Here is a 19,821-nt window from a genome sequence, read left to right on the forward strand (position 1 = left end):
GATGGTGATTCTAAAACCTTCCTATGCAACATATTCCAGTGCTTCACTATTCTGTCAAAAAAGGTTTTTCTTGTGCCTCATCTAAATTTCCTGAACTGCAGTGTCAGCCTGTTACTTCTTGTTTCACTCATCACAGACATGAAGATGAGTTTAGTCCACATTTCTTATTAATTATTTGTAAACTGCTTTCATGTTTCTTTTCATCTTCTCTTCTGTAGACAAAATCCATCTGAACTTTATACTGTAATTCATACTTCTCAGGCACCAAAACATTCTTACAGAGTATTTCTAAATCCTTTTACCATTTTCTTTGTATGCTGTGACTGATAAACCTCAAAAAGGAGGAATGGAGCAGCAGATAGAAGAAGCTAGAAAACTCTATAGCATTCTTGAACCTACTATTATTAAAGAAATAGATTCTTTGTACACTTAGTTATTACAGTGATTATTCACCAAACACATACATCCTTGGCATTTCCACCCTTACCTTTCTCCTTATCTCAACATCCTGCCTTCACTCCTGAGACTTGTTTGGTTCTCCACCACTTCCTTTTTGGCTCAACAACTGTTTGTTCACTCTAGTGTTCTCAGAAATTCAGTTTAGCCAAAGTTGATCAGAATTTCATGGAAATTGAAAAATAAGCCACTGACATATATACATAATGAACCTTCTCTTCCAAACCCCAAAGCAAAGAGATGATATTATAAACTAGATCATCCTACCACTTTCCTAAAACGACACAAACGTGATGAAAGTTTGAAAGGTTTACTGCATAACAAAGAAAATCTTCCTTACAGTATTTTTTACGTAATATTGTCTTTAGTTCAGGCTTGACAAACATACACACAGGAACCAGAAAATTGTAACTGTTATAATACTCATATTTTTGGCAGCCCTCAGTAAATATAATCTTTGTTGGACTAGGTGATCTCCAGAGATCCCTTCCAACCACAATGATTCTGTGATGCAGAGGGATCACTGTACCTTTTTTCTCCTTAAAGAAATGTTGATGTGAAAGAAAAAACACTGTATTATATATATTAATAGCAGTGACTATCCACAGAGTTACTTTATGCACAAAAAAAGAGGAAAATCAGGTTTTAAATTGCATAATAATAATGGAAAAAGTGAAGGTTCTCTGTCTCTAAACAAATTCAATTTTGAATCAAGTGTACAAAAGATGATGACTGTCCTTGAAGACACAATATTAACTTTACTAAATGAATAATCCATATGGTGATTATGGATAATGAAATGATGATTAGGTTTTATGAATGAAATTACTATTTCATTTATCAAAGAATAACACAAAAATAATATAAGAATTTCAATATCTTTATGAGCAAACAAGAAATTACTGTAAGGTATACATGCAAATTACTGTGTTATGAAAAGAAGTTGTCAACTTCATAATGGACTAATGCATAATGAAATGTATGAAGGCACTTTGCTCAGTATTTACAGAGAAAACTTCATGCTGCAACATTCTTCTCCAGTCCAGATTCCAATAAAATTACGTATTTTATACATGACAGCATCTGAAACACTTTGACAATTATCATTAGCCTGAAGCCTGTACACAAGTAAATTCTGAACAAAAAAAGTCTTAATTTTGTATTTGAAAAAAAAAAAATATTAAACAATAAACGCATTTCACATTTGTCTTAGACGATGCTTTAAACCATATGATTCCCACTGTTATAACATGACAAAATAGTAGAAATGCTGCAGTTAAGGAAGGACTTCAGTCAAGGCAGATCTCCTTTGAGAATCATACCCTCCACCTGCAGTTGTGATGAAGACACCGTGCATTTTGCAGTGCTAGAAAATGTGATCTGGATTAAAATAAACTAAGTTTAAATTAGCAAAATAGGCAATTATGTCTTCTACTTATGGTTGCAACCAGCATGGAACAAGAATGTTAATGCCTGAATGTATCTTTTCTCCCTTACCACTTTATGTGTTTTTTTCTCACAGTAATTTTTTTCCACTAATTAACTATCAGCACCTTTACTGTTCTACCATAATGAAGCAAACAGTATGACAAAAAGGCATGACAGGAAGACAGTCCTGTACACCATACAGATCCTCACCCAGAACATGGTCACTGCTGCAGCTGAACACTTTTTTCCATTAACGGTTAAAACACCAGAGATATTTGGGAGTTGGGGGAGGGGGACAGCATCTATGGAAAACATTATTAAATTTCATACCATCATACAATCATTTTCAGGAACCCTTTTTCATTAGAGAAAATAACACACACTCCCCTGGCTCCCTGGGGAAGGCAGCCGAGTGTTTATCACCTGCTCAGTGGAGCAGCCTCAAACAAGGCACAAGGAAGGATCTTGCTTTTAAGCATATCCCCCACCACAGAGCTATAAAACGAAGGTGGTGAACCTGGGAACCCCGAAGTGGGGGTGTGTGAAGCCTCCAGCGCCTCAGCAGCACTGCCTGCCCAGACCCTGCCTCAGGCTTTGAGCGGCAAGCGCCTTCGTGGTTCGCAGCCGGCACCCAACACCTCAGCGGAGCCCGCCGCAGGGGGACAAGCGACCTCACCCCGCAGGCTTGGCCTCCCGAGGGGAAAACATTGGCCCTGGGGCACCGCAGTGTGAGAAAACACCCAGGGAGCAACAGCGCTGTGAAGGAAACCACCGCAAATACGTGCAGCAAAAGACTGTAGTGGAAGCGTCTCTGTGGACAACATGGCGGAGACGCTGTAGAAAGCGTGAGCGCTGACCCCGCCCCCTCCCTTGTCCCCGCCCCTCCGACCGTTCCCTTAGCAACGCCCCCGGCTGTGACCATCACCCCCCCCCGCGTCGCTTTGCGGCGCTGGCCCGGAGAGGAGAGGGAGGCGGGACTTCCGGGCCGGCTTGCTGTCCTCGGAAATGACATCCGAGTGTCAACATGCAAGATGGCGGCGCATCATCGGCAGAACACGGCGGGGCGGCGGAAAGTGCAGGTGAGGGGCGAGGCAGGGCCCTGGCCCGGCTCGGGAGGAGGGGTAGGCCGGCTGGCGAGGCGGAGCGCGGCCCGGGAGAGGGGCGGGGAGGGCCCCCCCCCCGGGGCGCTGCCGCCCGGTCCTGAGGGGCTGTGGCAGCGGCTGCTCTCAGCTGGGGGGGGGGGGGGGGGTTGGGGGGCAGGGATTGGGGGTTTCTATGGCAACGCACTCGCCTCCTTCCCTTTCCCAACAGCATTGAGGTGAAGGGGAGACCCCCCCCCCACGCACCCACTAACGTCCGTGGAGGGGGAGTGGGGCTGCCCTCGGCACCGCGCCCTGGCTGCTCGCTGCGGGACGGGGTGAGGTTCCGCAGCGCGGGAGAGGCCGAGCTGAGCCGCCCCGCCCGGCCGCCCTTCCCAGCTCCGCTCGGCGGGGCCCGAAGGGAAAATAGGGCCTAAACAGGCTGGTGGGTGTAAACTTTCTAAGCTCGCGTTAGAGAGCCACAAACGTCGTGGTGTGGGCTTATGTGTGAGTACACCGTTGTCGCCTTGGCAGAGACTGCAATTACTGAAATGTGCGTAAAAAGACAAGACTCTTTGGCAGTGAAAGTCGTTCAAATGGTTTCATTAAGGTCCTCGACATTTTTTTGTCCTTGCTTGCGATACTCCCATCACTTCAAACATTTTTACAGCTTTCACTGTGGAAAAGATGTAATGCTTTATGAGTGTGCAAAGCTGCCTACCTCTAGTGGCAAGTGCTGTGTCTGTCCCCAGTGGCCAAAAGAAATATTCATTAAACCTGAAATAGCATTAGGGTCCTTCCAAACAGAGGTGGATTCGGTTTTTGAACACATCTTTTCCTTTTTATCACACGGAGGAGTGTGCACTTTGTTGTAGCCTTTAGTGTTTTTATGATTAAGGTAAACAATCAATACTGTATAAAGAATTTGCTTGCGCTACCAAAAAAACCCCTCAGACGTTATTTAAAATACAAAGAATCCAAAATATGAGATCCCTTTGTTTATTTCATTGCCTGTGCCATAAAGAAGTTTTTGCAGGTTACTCCCCTGAGGAGGGGGATTTTATGATAACTAGATTTTTCTTTGATGTAGTCCTATTTCTTTATGAAGTACTATTTCCTTGACAGCAACATGCATCAAAGAGTACGTTGTTTCCTTTTTTACTACTTCATTCCATTTCCAAACATTATTTAGCTCAAAAGCTTGTACTTACAGGTGGCTTTGTGCTCATTTATGATGTCTTCTTTTCTGCTTTCATTGTGTTATGTGACTTATTTATTTTTTATTTCATGTATTGCTACACTGATGTGTGTCTCAGTATATTGTAAGTCTAGATCTGCAGAGAATAACTCTGGTTATATTATAAGCATATATAAGGCCTTGAGTAGAAGCTAGCTATTTTATTGAGCTCTTATTATTTCACCTACTTGGTTAAAGACAGGATTTTGTTCATGTAATGGAATTTTAAGTTGTTGTTTTTTATCTGTCAGACACTGATGGAAAGTTAAAACCACTAATGATTTATTTTCCTTCCCAATGTTTGAGCATTTAGGGTGCTGCTACATCAAGCTTTTGAGAGAGAGAGAGAGGGAGGGAGAGGGAGAAATTTCTCCAAACCTATGAGGTTAGGGCAAAGAAGCTTTTTAAAAAGATACCTCTCTTGCATGGAGGAACTTGATTCCTTACATGGCAGAAGAGCTGGTTGAAATTTATGGATATCAGGACTATTACTATGTTGGATGCACCTGTTTTACTGGTAAGCAGCACCATCCAAAATACTCTGTTTAGGATGCTTCTGCATATAATTGCGTGTTTATAAGTGTTTAATCAGAGGAGATATTTTAGGCCTCAAAATAAATTCCATGCATAAAAAAAAGTAAGAAGTTTAATTATTTAAATGTTAGGCATTTGAAATGTCCAGTGACAGGTTGTTGGTGTTTCTTAAGCTTAGCTATGCATGTCTGAAGGCTGCAGGAGTAAGGTTGTCTGATTTAGGAAGGGAGTGGAGCTGTAGAGGTGTGTCAGACACTGCTGCATGGTGGGAAGCAGTTGGCCATATGCTGTAGCTTTCAGATACACTGTGAATTAAGTCAAGATGAAGCCACTTTTCAGCAGGTGGCTTAAAGTAGCTGCCCTTGAGGGGCTGCATTGTAGCTGCTCTCTCAAACTTGCTGCCTGGCCAGAATAAATTTGCCCCCACACTCAAAATCTATTGACAGAACATGGGAATTTTGCCATAAGTGATTTGGATCATCATCTTTCTTATAAAATTATTGAATGAACTTTAAGTCCTTTTTGTCTTGTACAGAATAATATCCTTTTTGCACTAACTTTGTCATATTTAGGCACTAATACTGCATTGTGACAGCAAGTGGAAAGTAGTGAAACAAAACACCTTCACATTTAGAAAATATTTCAGTTACTGATTTTGTTAGTAGCACAATTTATTAAAAGCGCACTAGATTTTTGTATGCTTTAACTTATTAGATTTTATATCTATATTTTAATTTTTATATATAATACATATAAAAATTATATTTAGAAATTATATTTTATATATAATATTTAAGCAAACAAATAGCCACTAAACTGATTCCATTGTAAAAGGATAAAATGTGCTTCTTAATGCCTTCCATTACTTTTATTCTAGGGCTTGGAGTGCCCGATAAGAATTCAAATATCAATATGTTCTTAATTTAAAAACTTATTTTAAGGGATAGATCCGCTCTACTAGGATACTAAGGCAATAGATGTAATTTTTTTTCTTGGTGGTTGACTGTTGCTTCTCTCATTTTTTGGATGCAATTTATGTCAGATTTCATGGAATCCTTCCAGTGATTCTGAAAAATACCAGCTTTTCAATTGCTCACAATAGCATTTGTCTTTAAAATTTTTCTCTACTTGTACAGAAGGAATAAGTGTCATCAGAGCTCGGCTGTTCACTGTTTCATCCACCATGATGGTACAATAGTATTTTTAAAAGCAGATTCTACCCATCTATTAAGACAAAATCTGTTATAAAACATGTAATGTAACAAGGGTAGCAAGATCAGCCGATAAACTCATCCATGAAGGAAACACATCGTAGATCCTGTAAGAAATTCACTTGGGCTTGCGTGATGAAATGTATCTGTTGACAGTAGCTTCATCTCTGGAGCTCTTAGTCATTAAAATGATTAGTCCTGATCCATTTCGGGTACTGAATCCCATAAATTCTTTATAATGAGAGTGCATCACCTTGTAATGTTTGTGCACTGCTGCAGTGAACGATTCTTACTCGTTATGGGTGTTTATAAAAGCTACAGCAGTATAAATGTAAAAGGCCTTGGTTGTTATTAAAATACTTCATATCCCACAAATCTTGCCTCTCCCAGACCACCATGGCAATAAAACAATGACAATCTATATCACAGTCATTATTATCTTTGTGGTTTGCAACTGACTTTGAGAATCATCACAATGAACAGAGCAGTAATGTGCTCTCAGTCTGCCCTCTTGGAAGTGAATGCCAGTAGGTGCTTAGAGGCGTAACTGCCTGGTGACCTTCACAGTCCTTTCCAGGCAGAATATAGTCCCTTATCTAGAGTGATAAAGATGTGCATGCTGTGGGTCAGAGTTGAATTTTATCACAGCAATTTCTTCTCAGCCAAAGGCCTGTTGCTTTTCTGTTGTTTAGATACATAGGTGTATACACCTACTTATTTACTTTTTATTTTTCTATTTGCTTGTGTTGTTACTACATTTACTAATAGTTCTTTTATTTCTATATTCAGTGAAAATCAAATATAAAAAAGCAAACAAACACTTTCTGACCTTTTTTCCCCCAAAATAAGAATATAATGGAGAACCACAGGTGGATTATCAGCAATCTTCATCTGTTCATCTTGGTGAACTTTTTGGTTTAGTGAACTTGCCTGCTGTCTACCACACTTACACAAGTGTCAGGTCGTTTAAATCAAGTTGCTGTTGCTTTTATTTGTCTGTTTTAAGTTCCCTGTGTCGAAAGGCATCTCAACACCCTTTCACCAGATTTTGTGGAACTCTTAATTTGTCCTTCTGTGTTAATATATAGTTAATGTATTTGAATACAAGCCTGGGTGCTTATGGTTTATACCTCTCTTTCTGAAAGGTTCCACGTGGTATACAGCAAATGTCTTGTGAGGTTATTTTTAGTTCAGCCACATATTCTGTGTGTCTTGTTCTAGGGTTTTTTTTTAATATATGTTTATTTCAGTCTCAATGACTGGTTTGCAAGTGGACCATTTAACATTTTTTGTTTTGGATGAGAAAATACATTTAAGTATTTCCAATGCAAGCAACTGACAGTTTCTGGGATGTCATTAGGCCTCTAATAAGAGTTGGAGAGTCCATTTTTATGCTATAGTCATAATTTTCAATTCATATTCTCTTCATGAAAAGTGGTTTGTCTTGTCCTTACCTAACTGCTCAAATAGAATTACTCATTTGAAATGTTGGTGTAGTATCTAATAAAAGTGCTGACCACAAAATCACTTTCTTCTTAATTTTCTCCCCTTCTGCTTTTAGTATTAGAAATTAAAGAACAAAAAGGAATTTTAAGAAGCACATGCTTAATCTGGATTAGAATCACCTTTATCATTGAAAAATGGCTGTCATGGTTTCTTCCCATGACATGCAGAAAAGGATCATTACCTATTCTTTATACAACAGGGATTTCTTTTCCTTCTTACTCTTATATCTTACATTTTTAAGACAGTTTATCATGAAAGGTATATTATTCCTTCTGTGGATGGAAGATAAAATTTTGTAGAATTGTAAGTCTGAGAAGAGACAAAGGTAACTGGTTGGCTTTTATGAACGGTAGCAGTCACTGCTGGGTAGTTTTGTAAGTGTCAAGCTTTTTGTGTTTTCTTGCCATCTTTTTTTCCACCAAAGCTGTCATGTATTTACAAAAAAAAAAAAAAAAAAAAAAAAAAAAGAACAGTAAGAAATAAGGTTTTAATCTTTTTTAATTCAGTTGTTACATTAGAGTTACTTTGTCACAGTTTCTCACAGGAAGAAAGAAGGATGATGTTATATTTAATGCTGAACTGATACTGAAGATCCAGCATTTGTTCTTAGATTCACTACAGACTCATTAACCCTGAAACAATATAATTCCTCTCTTTGTTTTAGTTCTCTTAAGACATAAACAACACTTGCTGAGAGGTTTTACTAAATTCACATGCAGAAGTTATTAAAAGGAATAAAGGGCAAATTAAATTTGACTTTCATTTGAATATTTCAGTGCTGGTGGTAGTGGGAAATGATTGTCGGTCTTCCCTGGTTATGTCTTTGAACGATGGAAAAACAGCACCCAGTTGAGCTGACAGCCACAGTTTCAAGGTCTTCTAGATGGAAATTTAATAGTTACGCAAATTCCATTATAGAAAGAAGTGAAGATTATTTTACTGGATCTTATCTCTGAGCTTTTTTCACTGCTCGTTTCTGTTAAGAACAGTATTTCAATATTTAGTTCTGTATTTTAGTAATAAAATATTTTATCCATTGCATTTTAAGAAATTATGAAACAATTAAATTCTGTCAAGAGTAACATAGAAATATGACTGTCAATTTCCACAGTCCTGTGAAAATATCAATCATATATGAAAAGTATCTTATTTACTAGAGTAAGCCACAATTTGCTTTTTTGCATTTTTAAAATAGTTATTTATGGCTGTTCCTTACTTGAACTTCTGTAAATTAGAAGAGTAGCATTATTATGAGCAAAAAAACCTCCTTAAAATGCTTGGGTGACTAACATAGTTTGACAGTCTCATTTATGAGTGGAATAAAGAGCTTTATATTATACCTGAAAATATAACAAATATGGGAGATGACTGACAGAAGAGGAACAAATAAAAAATGGAGGATTTGTCAAAAAATACCCTGCCAGCAGTTTGGAGAAGCAAGAGCTGAAGGGCCTCTGCTGATCTTGAGTCTGACACTGTATTTCAGGAAGAGACTGTTCTGATTTCCTGACCTTTAGGTTTTGAATTTCTTTAATTTTTGTCTTATCTGCTCACACTTAGTATTTTTAACTTAATATTTTCATTGGCTTTATTCAAAGAATTTGAAAGCAGAGTGAATTCGATGGCCACACATTTACCTTGTGTTTTGTACCATGTCAGACCTTGACTTTGTAACATTCTTTTACTCAAGTAGTCTGTGTGGGTCTTCTAGCAAAATGTAGATGTGATATGACCAAGCCCAGGTGAAGAATTGCACATACATCTTGCTCTCTGCATCACAAAAAAAAAAAAAAAAAATAAATAAATATACTTCAAGTACTTGAAGTGTTTTTAAGATAACACTGCTGTGCGTGGTTGACAGTGTCTTCTCTCAGTAAGGTCTCTAAAGCTGTGTGTAGGTGGAGACTTGAGCATGGATAGCAATAATATTATGGATGAGTCTGGAATGGGTGAGAGAGGCTGAGAATGTTGGAAATTAGGACACAGTCTGAAATAGAGTCCTCTAGAAGGACTGTGAGTGGCTAATGGACTGTGAGCAAGAAGTGCTTTAAGAGCATCAGGACATAACATAATAAATGTAGTAAAGGACTTGAGGAGTGGTAATGGAGAGTATTAAGGCAGAAGGAATCAGGAGGCTCTTAATTTTGATCCTCCAGTGTTGGCCTATAGAGCTGTTGCAGCCATTTCTGAAATGGAGATTAGGACTGGATGCATGCTTTCCAGAAGCATCAATTCTCTTACTGTGCTGCACTAGGATGGGATAATTCAGTTGAGGTGCTGCCCACATTCACCAAATGGACCTGTCAGTTCTTGTGGTATAGAATCTAAGATGCTGTAAAATATTTCTTCAATGATAAGGACCACTGAACATTTTAATTTGTTGGGTTTATTTTGTGTAACTGAGATCTGATCTGGAAAACATTTTCTTTATACTGCTGTAATGCAGTTATTGGAGTGAAAAATTGCTTTCGGATCTCTAGCCCAAGACTACTCCTTGAAAGCATTCTCAAAACACTGGGACTTATGTATCCAAATGATTCCTAGTGTGGGCAGATGGGATTGTACCAAGACTAAAATTTTACCTTGTCATTCTGATTATATTTTACACAATCTGGGAAAAGGCATATCTGGCAGCTTCCCCTCCTTTTCTCTAAGTGTGAGGGCTTTCCTCATAGTAATGAATAAACCCTGTGTAAACCCTGTGATCTGGAGAGGTGCAGCACAGCATGAATGGTGTAGCTCTGAAGAAACTGCACTGCCTTATAACTGTGTTTACTCCCTACTGGAGAGTACTGTAGCCTTTGCAGTATGTCTCCTTAAATGTCCTATTAGTGTTTCTGAATGAAACAATGAAATAACATATGTACACACAGTACTGTCAAATGCAGAAGGAAGGAGAAGCTAAAGGAGTAATTTACTTGAAAGCAGTAAATATTTGTGCTTCTTATTATATTAGAAAGTAGGTAGTTTTTAAAAAATTTGTTTGAAAATAATAGTGACACTTGAAATAGACAGCTAGAATTCGTATCTGCAGTCTTTCAATGCTTTGTAATCCTTAGTAACCATATCTTATCCCTTGTCAGTCTGGGAAATACTGTCATCCCAGCTATAGAAACTATGAAACCTTCTTAGGAAGTGAGACACAAATTCAGTGTGTTTTCTGAGATCACCCACCATATCTGCACAGAGCAGGGAATTGAACTAAGGATTCTTTGGCTCTAAGCTTGAGTTGTAATGATTAAATAATCATTTGGGCTCCAGTTCTAGCACTGCTGATATGTTTTCTATGATTCTTCCCCATTTTCAGAGGTGGGGAAAAATGACTGAAGTGGTGTTGGTAACTCTCAAACTGGCAGACTAACTTAATGCTTGTAAAGCTTGTAATATTTTCTACCCAAGAACCTTACAAAGATGACATTAGATGCTAGGATTTTTTGGCCAAGACAGTATCTTAATACCATAATTGGAATTGTTTAAATGTATTTTAGGTCTCCTATGTGATTAGAGATGAAGTGGAGAAGTATAACCGAAATGGGGTAAACGCACTTCAGCTGGATCCAGCATTAAACAGACTCTTCACAGCAGGGCGAGACTCCATCATAAGGATATGGAGTGTCAATCAGCACAAGGTAAAACATGAGAGGATTCCTATGTCTAAACCTACTTTTTTTGAAGTTATCATACTAGTAAGCTGCCTCCAGTTGTACATCTGATACTGTTTTTAAGAGCTGCCAATTATGATAGGAAAATCACTTTGATATTGCTCATGCTATGGTATCTTACATAGCTGGATAGTTCTTTCAGAAAAAGATTCAGGAATAGTGACTTCAAGCAACTCTGCATTAGGCAAGTTCTGATCGATTTGAAGGTTGAAGAAAATACCACAACAGGATGTGATAGTTGCAATCTTTCCCACTTGTGAGGAGATCTTATAAAGTTTTTTTCTTAATTTGCAGCAAGACCCTTATATAGCATCTATGGAACATCACACAGATTGGGTAAATGATATTGTGCTCTGCTGCAATGGTAAAACATGTAAGTACTTAAATGTTTGAAAACTACAGTATTCAGAAATCATGTATAAAAGTGTATTATCTGCTGCTTAAATTATTTTCCATCTTTTCTTAGCATGTGAAATTAATGTGTGGTGTGTATTATAAATTTGATAAATAGTGTAAGTAGATGTTTTATTGAAAATTTAAATGTGTATATAAATGATTCTTTTAATCTCTTTGAAAAGCAAAATAGAGTAGCTTAAATATGCTCTAAAGTAACATATAAGCCATTAAAGTTAAGTCTTTATTCTTTCCAATTTAGTGATATCTGCTTCTTCGGATACTACTGTTAAAGTGTGGAATGCACATAAGGGATTTTGCATGTCAACACTAAGGACACACAAGGTGAAAAATATTATTTGTAAATACTGTATGTTATCACTGACAGACTTTTAAATATGAAGATGTAGACCTTGGTTAGATAATGTTGTTGATTCATGTTGTTATATTTGCTTTATTGTAGGATTATGTGAAAGCCTTAGCATATGCAAAAGACAAAGAATTGGTAGCATCTGCCGGGCTGGACAGACAGATATTCCTCTGGGATGTAAATACTCTAACAGCACTGACTGCCTCAAATAACACCGTAACAAGTAAGTACCTAGGGAGGGGAGGAAAATGCAATGCATTGTATTGAGTAGCAAAATCTGTGAGATCAATTTAAAACTACAGATACCTGTTTCTTTAAGTACATAAAAACTGCGCAAGAACCTGTAAAGTAGTTTTAGGATGTAATCAGTTTATTTGTTGAGTTACATAATAGCCAAAAATCTAGGGCAGCCAACAGTCATGACATTTAGAATAGAGGACATGTCTCTTTGAACATTTTCTTCTGAAGTGTAATGTTCTGGTATTCTCTGAAACTTGATATACCTTTGGCTTGAGAAGCTTTTTACTCTTCAACTAACCCATCATAGAAATTTTCCATTAGGTTATTTGTCAGTGCATTTTCTGTGTATTATAATTTGGGGGTTTTTTGCTTATAGAGATGCTGCAGAAAAATGCAGTACAGCTCCTAAAGCAGGACTTGATACATTTATTATATCTATCTGTCAGAATAATAAAGTTACTACATAAATTAGTTTTAAAAACATGCAAAGTAATAGTAAGCACTAATTACATGTAAGTGAGATCTAACTCACTAGATATTAGAAGGCAAGGGGGAAACTGTCCATGGATTCGGCTTATCAGGGTTAATCTTCAGTGTCATCAACATCTTTTAGGAAGCGATCTATCCTGCTTCTCTGTCCCAGTAAAGGCATTATAGTAAACTACAAGGTCTTTCCCCATAAAGCAAGTCGAACACTACTCTCTTAGAATAGTCAGGATGGAGCTGGCTGAGTTTATGTACTGGGAAGTATGACACCAGTCTTCAAGTTCAGTCAGATTTGATTGCTCAAGTGAATAATGTAAATCTGGATCATCAGCGTCCTGGTTTGTATTGGCTATTTTACAGTATATTTTTTTCAGAAAGACCTTTGACCATACTTTGACCACAGTGCGTTTTGCTGCTTGTAGGTAGGATGGAAAAATAGTGTTCAAAGTGAATGATCTCTTTCATTTTGTACTTAGTGTTTGATACATGTTTAAACAGTAGCAGAGTCCCAGAGGTATGCATTGGGAAAGAGCATACTGTCTTGCCACACTGCCACACTTGAATTTCTAAATAAAACTACTTGTTTCATTCATAGGTTAGGAATGACCCAAGAAATATCTTCGAAACTAAAATTTGGAATCGGTACAACCTACTGTCAATAAATTTCAGGAATATGTGATTCTGTAGATAAGATGCAGGCATATAGTTGTTTTAGTGTGGTTTTTTGAATTACTGTTTTGGCTGATTCTGAAAGGGGTGTTAATTTTATGGTTTGGTAGCTTCTAAAACCAAAGGTGCATCTGGTGGGCAGAACTGTCAGTTTTGCATTTGTTCTCTCGACAGGGCTTTTTAATTCACATATAGCCTTAAGCTGGCCTGTCTGTGTAGCCTTCAGAAGAGAGCTGGCTTTTAGTGAGCTGTGTTACACTGCAGAGTAGTATTGGGATGGCATATGACTGCACATAACTAAATAGATTTACCTTATTTCCCAGAAGTTTTCTTTCACTGAAAGTGTAATTATTTTATCAGAAAACTGTGCTGATGACTGTAAGTTATGCTATCTTCTGGTTGAACAGGAATAATTTATTTGCTGGCTCACAGGAAAATTCAGTTGTGGGGGAGGGGGGATAAAACACCAAGATTTCTTGAACACCGCAGCAGTGGCACAGAAGCTAAATGATTCAAGTGAATCATAAATGGGAGATGGGGAGTGCTGAGGAGCTGATGCTTGTTTTGAGCCCAAGATCAAACGGAAGTAGAGACATTACCTCTAAGATGACAGAAACAAATTTGCATTTCTAGAGTTAGAACAGTAACGCTTCGTAAGGGGGAAGAAGGGGAAATGGGAGAGTTGTTTTTCTTTCTTGTGCTCCCAACTAACTGTTTCTGTTGGGAAGAACACGGTGTGTGTCCTTAAAGAAGCTGGTTTTCCTCAGACCTGTCAAACAATAGGGATTTTTTTCAGAGTGCAAATGAAGATTGTTCATGTGCATTAATTTCCTATCTGATTACAGGGAAGCAATGTACACAAGCCAGCATTAAAAGGAAGCCTGTTTTTAAAGAGCGCTTCAGTCAGCATAGCCATAATATAAATTAAGTGGATAGATTTTGCTTTTGTTCTGGTGTAAATTTTGCTTCTGTACACTTAAGCTTCTCTCTTCCATTCCTGATGTCCAGCTTGTGGTAACTCTGTACATTATCCTTTCATAAATTATTATGGTTTTTGAACAGTGTGCTAGCCTTGAAGAGGTTTCAAGGTTTCAGTTCTGCTTTTTGCCTTCAACTGTTCTCTGGGGACAGTGGAAGATTATCACTTTATTTTGGCTGCAAATAATAGATTTCATTTGAAAGCTTACATTTGGATAGCCATAGCTAGTGATTAAGAGGACCCTAAAGTAATGCTGCTTAATTCTACCACTGTGACAAAATGTTTATGACATTGGGTCACAAATACTGTGTTAGAAACCTATTTCCATAACACACATAAATCGTTATATAAAGTTTCACAGTTTTGCTAGCAATATAGTTTGTTGCTATTCTCAGCCTTTTTAGCATACTGATCATACAGTTTTGAGACTTGATGAAATGCCTAATGGTGCTCTCTGAATAGATGATTTTCATTTGCTGTGTCTGTGCTTTTCCTGGTTGAGGGATTGGTATTTTAATCTGTCCAAAAGTAGATTAGGCTAGATGGTACAGAATTCCTCAACTCTGATGGTAGTTGTGATGCTGAGTTGCCGCCGTATGGTTTTCACAAGCACAGAGGTAGCATCCGTCCTCAAGTAATGCATTTCAACACTGCAGTGTAACTTCAGTAATGCATCTCTGCTGAACCAAGAGAAGAGACTTTAGCGTAAAATGTAGAATTTTACTGCTACTTGACTTGGAAAAAAAATCTCTGCGTTTAAATCCAAATGCCGTGTATTATAAGATCACATAGAAGTATCATTCTCCGATAAAATAGTTGAGAAGAGCAACACTACCTTGATGGTCCTGGCATCCAAAGGGTCACCAGGGTTTTAATGACTGTAAGTCTGAGGGGTTACTTTGTTTTTATGCAGCAGTAGATTAACAGTTGGGATGGGGTTTGCCTAGCAGCATGCTGTCTATAGCCTTTCTTTTTTTTGAAGTAGCTCTAGATATGGGGTAGAGTGGCGCTATTTTCATGAATCAAAGGGTATTAAAATACTCCAATATACTATTTTTGAGTGAATACGTATGTTTCTCAAATTACAACATTAACTTTGAAAATATAAATTTTATTTTGAAATAGCTTCTTCCCTGAGTGGGAACAAAGACTCTATCTACAGCCTTGCAATGAATCAAATGGGAACAGTTATTGTATCAGGGTCCACTGAAAAGGTAAGCAAAAATGTGGTAAGGGTATTTCCACTTCAGTTCAAAGTTTAGTATAAAGAGACAGTTTTATTATTTTTCAATGTCATGTCTGTAGCAGCTTTTGTGTTTCTAATAGTGAGGGTAGACACTTTTGTTAAGTGGCAGTGTAAGGGCAGGATACACATACTCAGAATGAGGCAGGCATTTGTATATATCCATATAGCTTTAATACACAGAAGAGACAATCATATGATTTTATGTAACCCTCTATCAGAGATCATTACATTTCACCCCAGGAGCTCTGATTATGGGGCCACGTTACTCAGATGATTATAAAACCCGAAGCAGTTGCCACAAGTAAGAAAGAAGTGGTGCCAGCAATTTGTAAGACCCCTGTAGGAGATGGGAAATGAAGTGAGCTGATGAAATTCAAGTGTCCCCAAGAGATAGTCCATGCTCTTTCTTGTAAAGGAAGGTGAAACACCCTACAGCACCCTGTGAGTTGCTTTTTTTACATAATCTAACCTTGAGAGAATTTTATTTCCAAGTCAATATAAAAATAAAAACGGAATACACCAGCGAAGCGTCTGAGATGATCTGTTTTTTTTACCCACATCACACTATCCTGTTTCCAGTCACTTCCATTCTTTAATTTCTTAACACAACACAAAAAGCCAAAACAAATTAAATTAAAATCAAGCAAAGAAAATCACATCTGATTATTAGAGGTGCATAAGATCTAGTTATGCCTATCTTGTTCTACTGAAGTATGGGTTTTGGTGATGGATGTCTGCATGTTCAGAATATGGATCAGTTTATTTGTAAGGGTTTGATGTTCTGTAGAGAAAACACATTGATGGGAAGAATGATGTTAATACCAGTTATCTAATGTCTATTTATGTAGGTTCTAAGGGTGTGGGATCCGAGAACTTGTGCAAAACTAATGAAACTCAAAGGGCACACGGACAATGTAAAAGCTTTGTTACTGAACAGAGATGGCACCCAGGTATGTGCTTTAACTTGAGACAAAGGCATTTTACAGAATGCAGAAATGTCTTTAGTCTTCAATATAATTATTTTATGTCATAGGTTACAGAAGGTAGCTTAAGTATTGTAGGGATATTTAATGATTAAGGGAGGGAGGCTGATGGGTGAAAGCTGTTTTGTAACAGGTACATCTAGGTATCTAGGTATGGAGGGGATGGTTTACATAAAATGTCTGGAAATGATGACTAGAGTTGTTAACTGCCAGTCTTTGTTTAGCACAGTCTTAATGGAAAAGTACAACCATAAGAATTATGAAAACTCTTTATGGAAAAAATTATTTTAAAAGACTTGTACCTGCTTGATTTAAGTATGATGGTTGTTTCTCAGTGTCTTTCAGGCAGCTCTGATGGGACTATCCGCCTGTGGTCCCTTGGGCAGCAGAGATGTATAGCCACATATCGAGTCCATGATGAAGGTGTTTGGGCTCTGCAGGTCAATGAAGCCTTCACTCATGTTTATTCAGGAGGAAGAGACAGAAAGATTTATTGTACAGACCTACGAAATCCTGATATCCGTGTGCTTATCTGTGAAGAAAAGGCACCAGTTCTTAAGGTAATTGAGTTGAATTCAGAGAATCACAGAATGCTTGAAGTTGGAAGGAACCTCTGGAGGTCATCTTGTCCAACCCTCTGCTCAAGCAGGGCCAGCTAGAGCCAGTTGCCCAGGGCCGTGTCCAGGTGCCTTCCATCTCTAAGGATGGAGACTCTGCAACCTCCCTGGGCAACCTGTGCCAGTGCTCGATCACCCTTGCAGTGTAAATGTGTAGTCATATGGCGTGGTGTCTGATGAGATAATGGCTTGAGGTATAAGTTGACAAAAGAATGCATATTGGGTAACAAGTGTTTACTACACCACATCTTCAGTATATTGGCTTTGTCTCCTAAATTACTTCTGAAACATAATTGTCTGAAGAAGATAAATGCCTGGCAGCTACTTAAAATATGCAAATTCAAGTATTACTGAAATTGAATATGCTTCAGACATGAAAAGTTGGTTTTACCAGACTCTAGTACAGTTTTAAGCTGGCATTGTCAAGGCTTTAGGCAAAAATGGATGTTTCTTGGCAGGAATATATATGCACAGGACTGTGTTAGACTATGTTGCATACTCGTGGGAACCGGGAGTAAAATCTGTTGTGGGCTTTTTGAACACCTAAACATGATGTTTTCTAAACTGAAGAAAGCTGCATGCACAAGTCTGAATATTTTGAAGAGGCTGCTTTTTGGATTTTTTTTTTTTTCTCTCTGTAACTCTAGATGGCATGACCTTGGAACATGTAGGTGTATAAGGAGTGTGCAATTGAAACATATACAAATATATAAGCAATCTGACTTTCCTTGTGAGTAAACTCTGGCTTAGTATGTTCAGATAAAATCCTGGATATATTAATGTGGTTTTGAATCTGAGTCAGAATCTGAGAAATTTCAGTTCAGAATGGAAAATGAAAGCTGTGGTCAGCTGTACAAAGATCAGAAGGGGTCTCTAATATCTTAACTACAGTGATGTATTATTGTCCAAGAAATATAACAACAGAGCCAAACTTAAAAAGTTCTGCTTTTTAATTAGTACAAAACTTATTTTGTTGCCTTTTTAACCATGTGAAGTATCTAAGTGCAAAGTAATTCAGAAAATACTGTACTTATCAAACTGTCCATTAGACAATATTGCATCATGCTAGAAGCAACTTCAAATACTGGGTGTTTAGACACACTGCATCTACTGTTGTCCATGCCCAGAATTTATTTGTTGAATATCTGAAACAATTCCTATGAAGTTTGAAAACTTGAAGCTTAGTTATTTTTCATTCAGATTTTGTATTTTTTTAGTAAACCGAAAGTAGTGCTGTTTCTGAGATACGTCCAAGGACAGGAGCAGGTCTACACAGACCGAATAATAATTGACAGACCGAATAATAATTGACCAAAGGAAAACTAAGTTAAGCATGTCTGAAAGTATCTGTGGTTTCATTGTTTAGATGGAACTTGACAGATCAGCTGATCCTCCTCCAGCACTTTGGGTTGCAACAACTAAATCCTCTGTGAATAAATGGGTAAGTGATGTATTTTACACTCTGTGTATTCAATTAAGTTGTCATGGGATTTGCAGTCTCGGTTTGGGAACTGTTGAACTGTTGCTTGCAGTTTGACTGTGACTTGCTATGACCTGTAAGCTTTCTTTAAAAAAAAACCCACATAAAATGCTAATATTGAAGTTGATCAAAAGACATTAAGCTTTGAATTACTTACTTTGTTCTCTATTTATGCTGTTTCTAGAAATAAGTTATCTTACTCTAAATGTGGATGGTTAACATCTAAATAGCTGTATGAACTGACAGTTGTTACAGATAAAAACAAAGTTTATAGATTATTATCACTGTGTCATTATTATTTTTCTTCCTTTAGACTTTGAAGGGAATTCATAATTTTAGAGCATCTGGAGATTATGATAATGATTGTACCAATCCTATACCACCCCTTTGTACACAGCCTGACCAGGTTATAAAAGGTAACCAGCAGTTTTCCAGCATACCTTATAAAATCCGTTATCATTAATAGCAATGGTAGATCTTAGTGACTGGATTAAGTTTTTAGGGACTTGATACTGTGTTTTCAAGCAAAACAAAGACAATGTGGTTATCATCTATCTAGTGTTAGTTACAGTTAAAATAGTGTTTAAACCTTGGTGTTATCCAAGTCTTAAATAAAATAGTGAAACCAAAGGACAATCACACATGTCGTGTTATACAGTTTAATTTAATGTAATATTAAAAAAAAAACCACCACACTGTAGTGACCTTAATTCTTGTTTGTTTGCTAGGGGGTGCTAGTATTATTCAATGCCACATTCTTAACGACAAGAGACACATATTAACCAAAGACACAAATAATAATGTGGCATACTGGGATGTCTTGAAGGTAAGTATATAATTTCGGATTAAGCTTCTACTGTTGGATGATTAATTATTTTGTACCTATTTAACATATTTTTCTTAGTGCATGAGATACCTATGGTAAAAAGTAAGTCATCTTTCTGTCCCAAGGCATAATGCAAAGATTGCTTTTTGAAAGGGGAGGGAACATTCCTGAGCTTTTCTGCATCTTTGCCTGATGTGAGGCTGACATCTTCATTCACCTGAATTCAGTGAAGTATTGACATCTTTATTCACCTGAAATTTAGACCCTTGAATTCTCTCCTGAAAATAATGTTTGTTTTGATTGGGTTTTGTTTCAAAGAGGGCTTGCAGAGCTCCATGGGCATGTTTGCCCCGTGCAGTATGAAATAGCAGAAGAAAGATTAGGCTGCAAAAGGGAAACCAGTGCTTCAGGTCCTGCTG

The 19,821-nt window shown here is 37.7% G+C and overlaps 1 protein-coding gene across 1 annotated transcript in view; it reads left to right on the forward strand.

Annotated features, from left to right (window-relative positions):
- Window positions 1-2,869: 2,869 nt before the first annotated feature.
- Window positions 2,870-19,821, forward strand: part of WDR48 (WD repeat domain 48) — a 28,125-nt gene continuing 11,173 nt past the window's right edge. The window contains exons 1-11 of the mRNA XM_042801794.1: window positions 2,870-2,963; window positions 10,940-11,080; window positions 11,408-11,486; window positions 11,769-11,851; window positions 11,970-12,099; window positions 15,376-15,464; window positions 16,345-16,446; window positions 16,815-17,039; window positions 18,463-18,537; window positions 18,890-18,992; window positions 19,305-19,402. Coding sequence (XP_042657728.1) covers window positions 2,916-2,963; window positions 10,940-11,080; window positions 11,408-11,486; window positions 11,769-11,851; window positions 11,970-12,099; window positions 15,376-15,464; window positions 16,345-16,446; window positions 16,815-17,039; window positions 18,463-18,537; window positions 18,890-18,992; window positions 19,305-19,402 — 1,173 coding nt within the window. The 5' untranslated portion in view covers window positions 2,870-2,915. The remainder of the gene's footprint in view (window positions 2,964-10,939; window positions 11,081-11,407; window positions 11,487-11,768; window positions 11,852-11,969; window positions 12,100-15,375; window positions 15,465-16,344; window positions 16,447-16,814; window positions 17,040-18,462; window positions 18,538-18,889; window positions 18,993-19,304; window positions 19,403-19,821) is intronic.

The sequence above is a fragment of the Tyto alba genome, unplaced genomic scaffold (genome assembly GCF_018691265.1).
Source record: "Tyto alba isolate M040663 unplaced genomic scaffold, T.alba_DEE_v4.0 Super-Scaffold_38, whole genome shotgun sequence".
Taxonomy (NCBI): domain Eukaryota; kingdom Metazoa; phylum Chordata; class Aves; order Strigiformes; family Tytonidae; genus Tyto; species Tyto alba.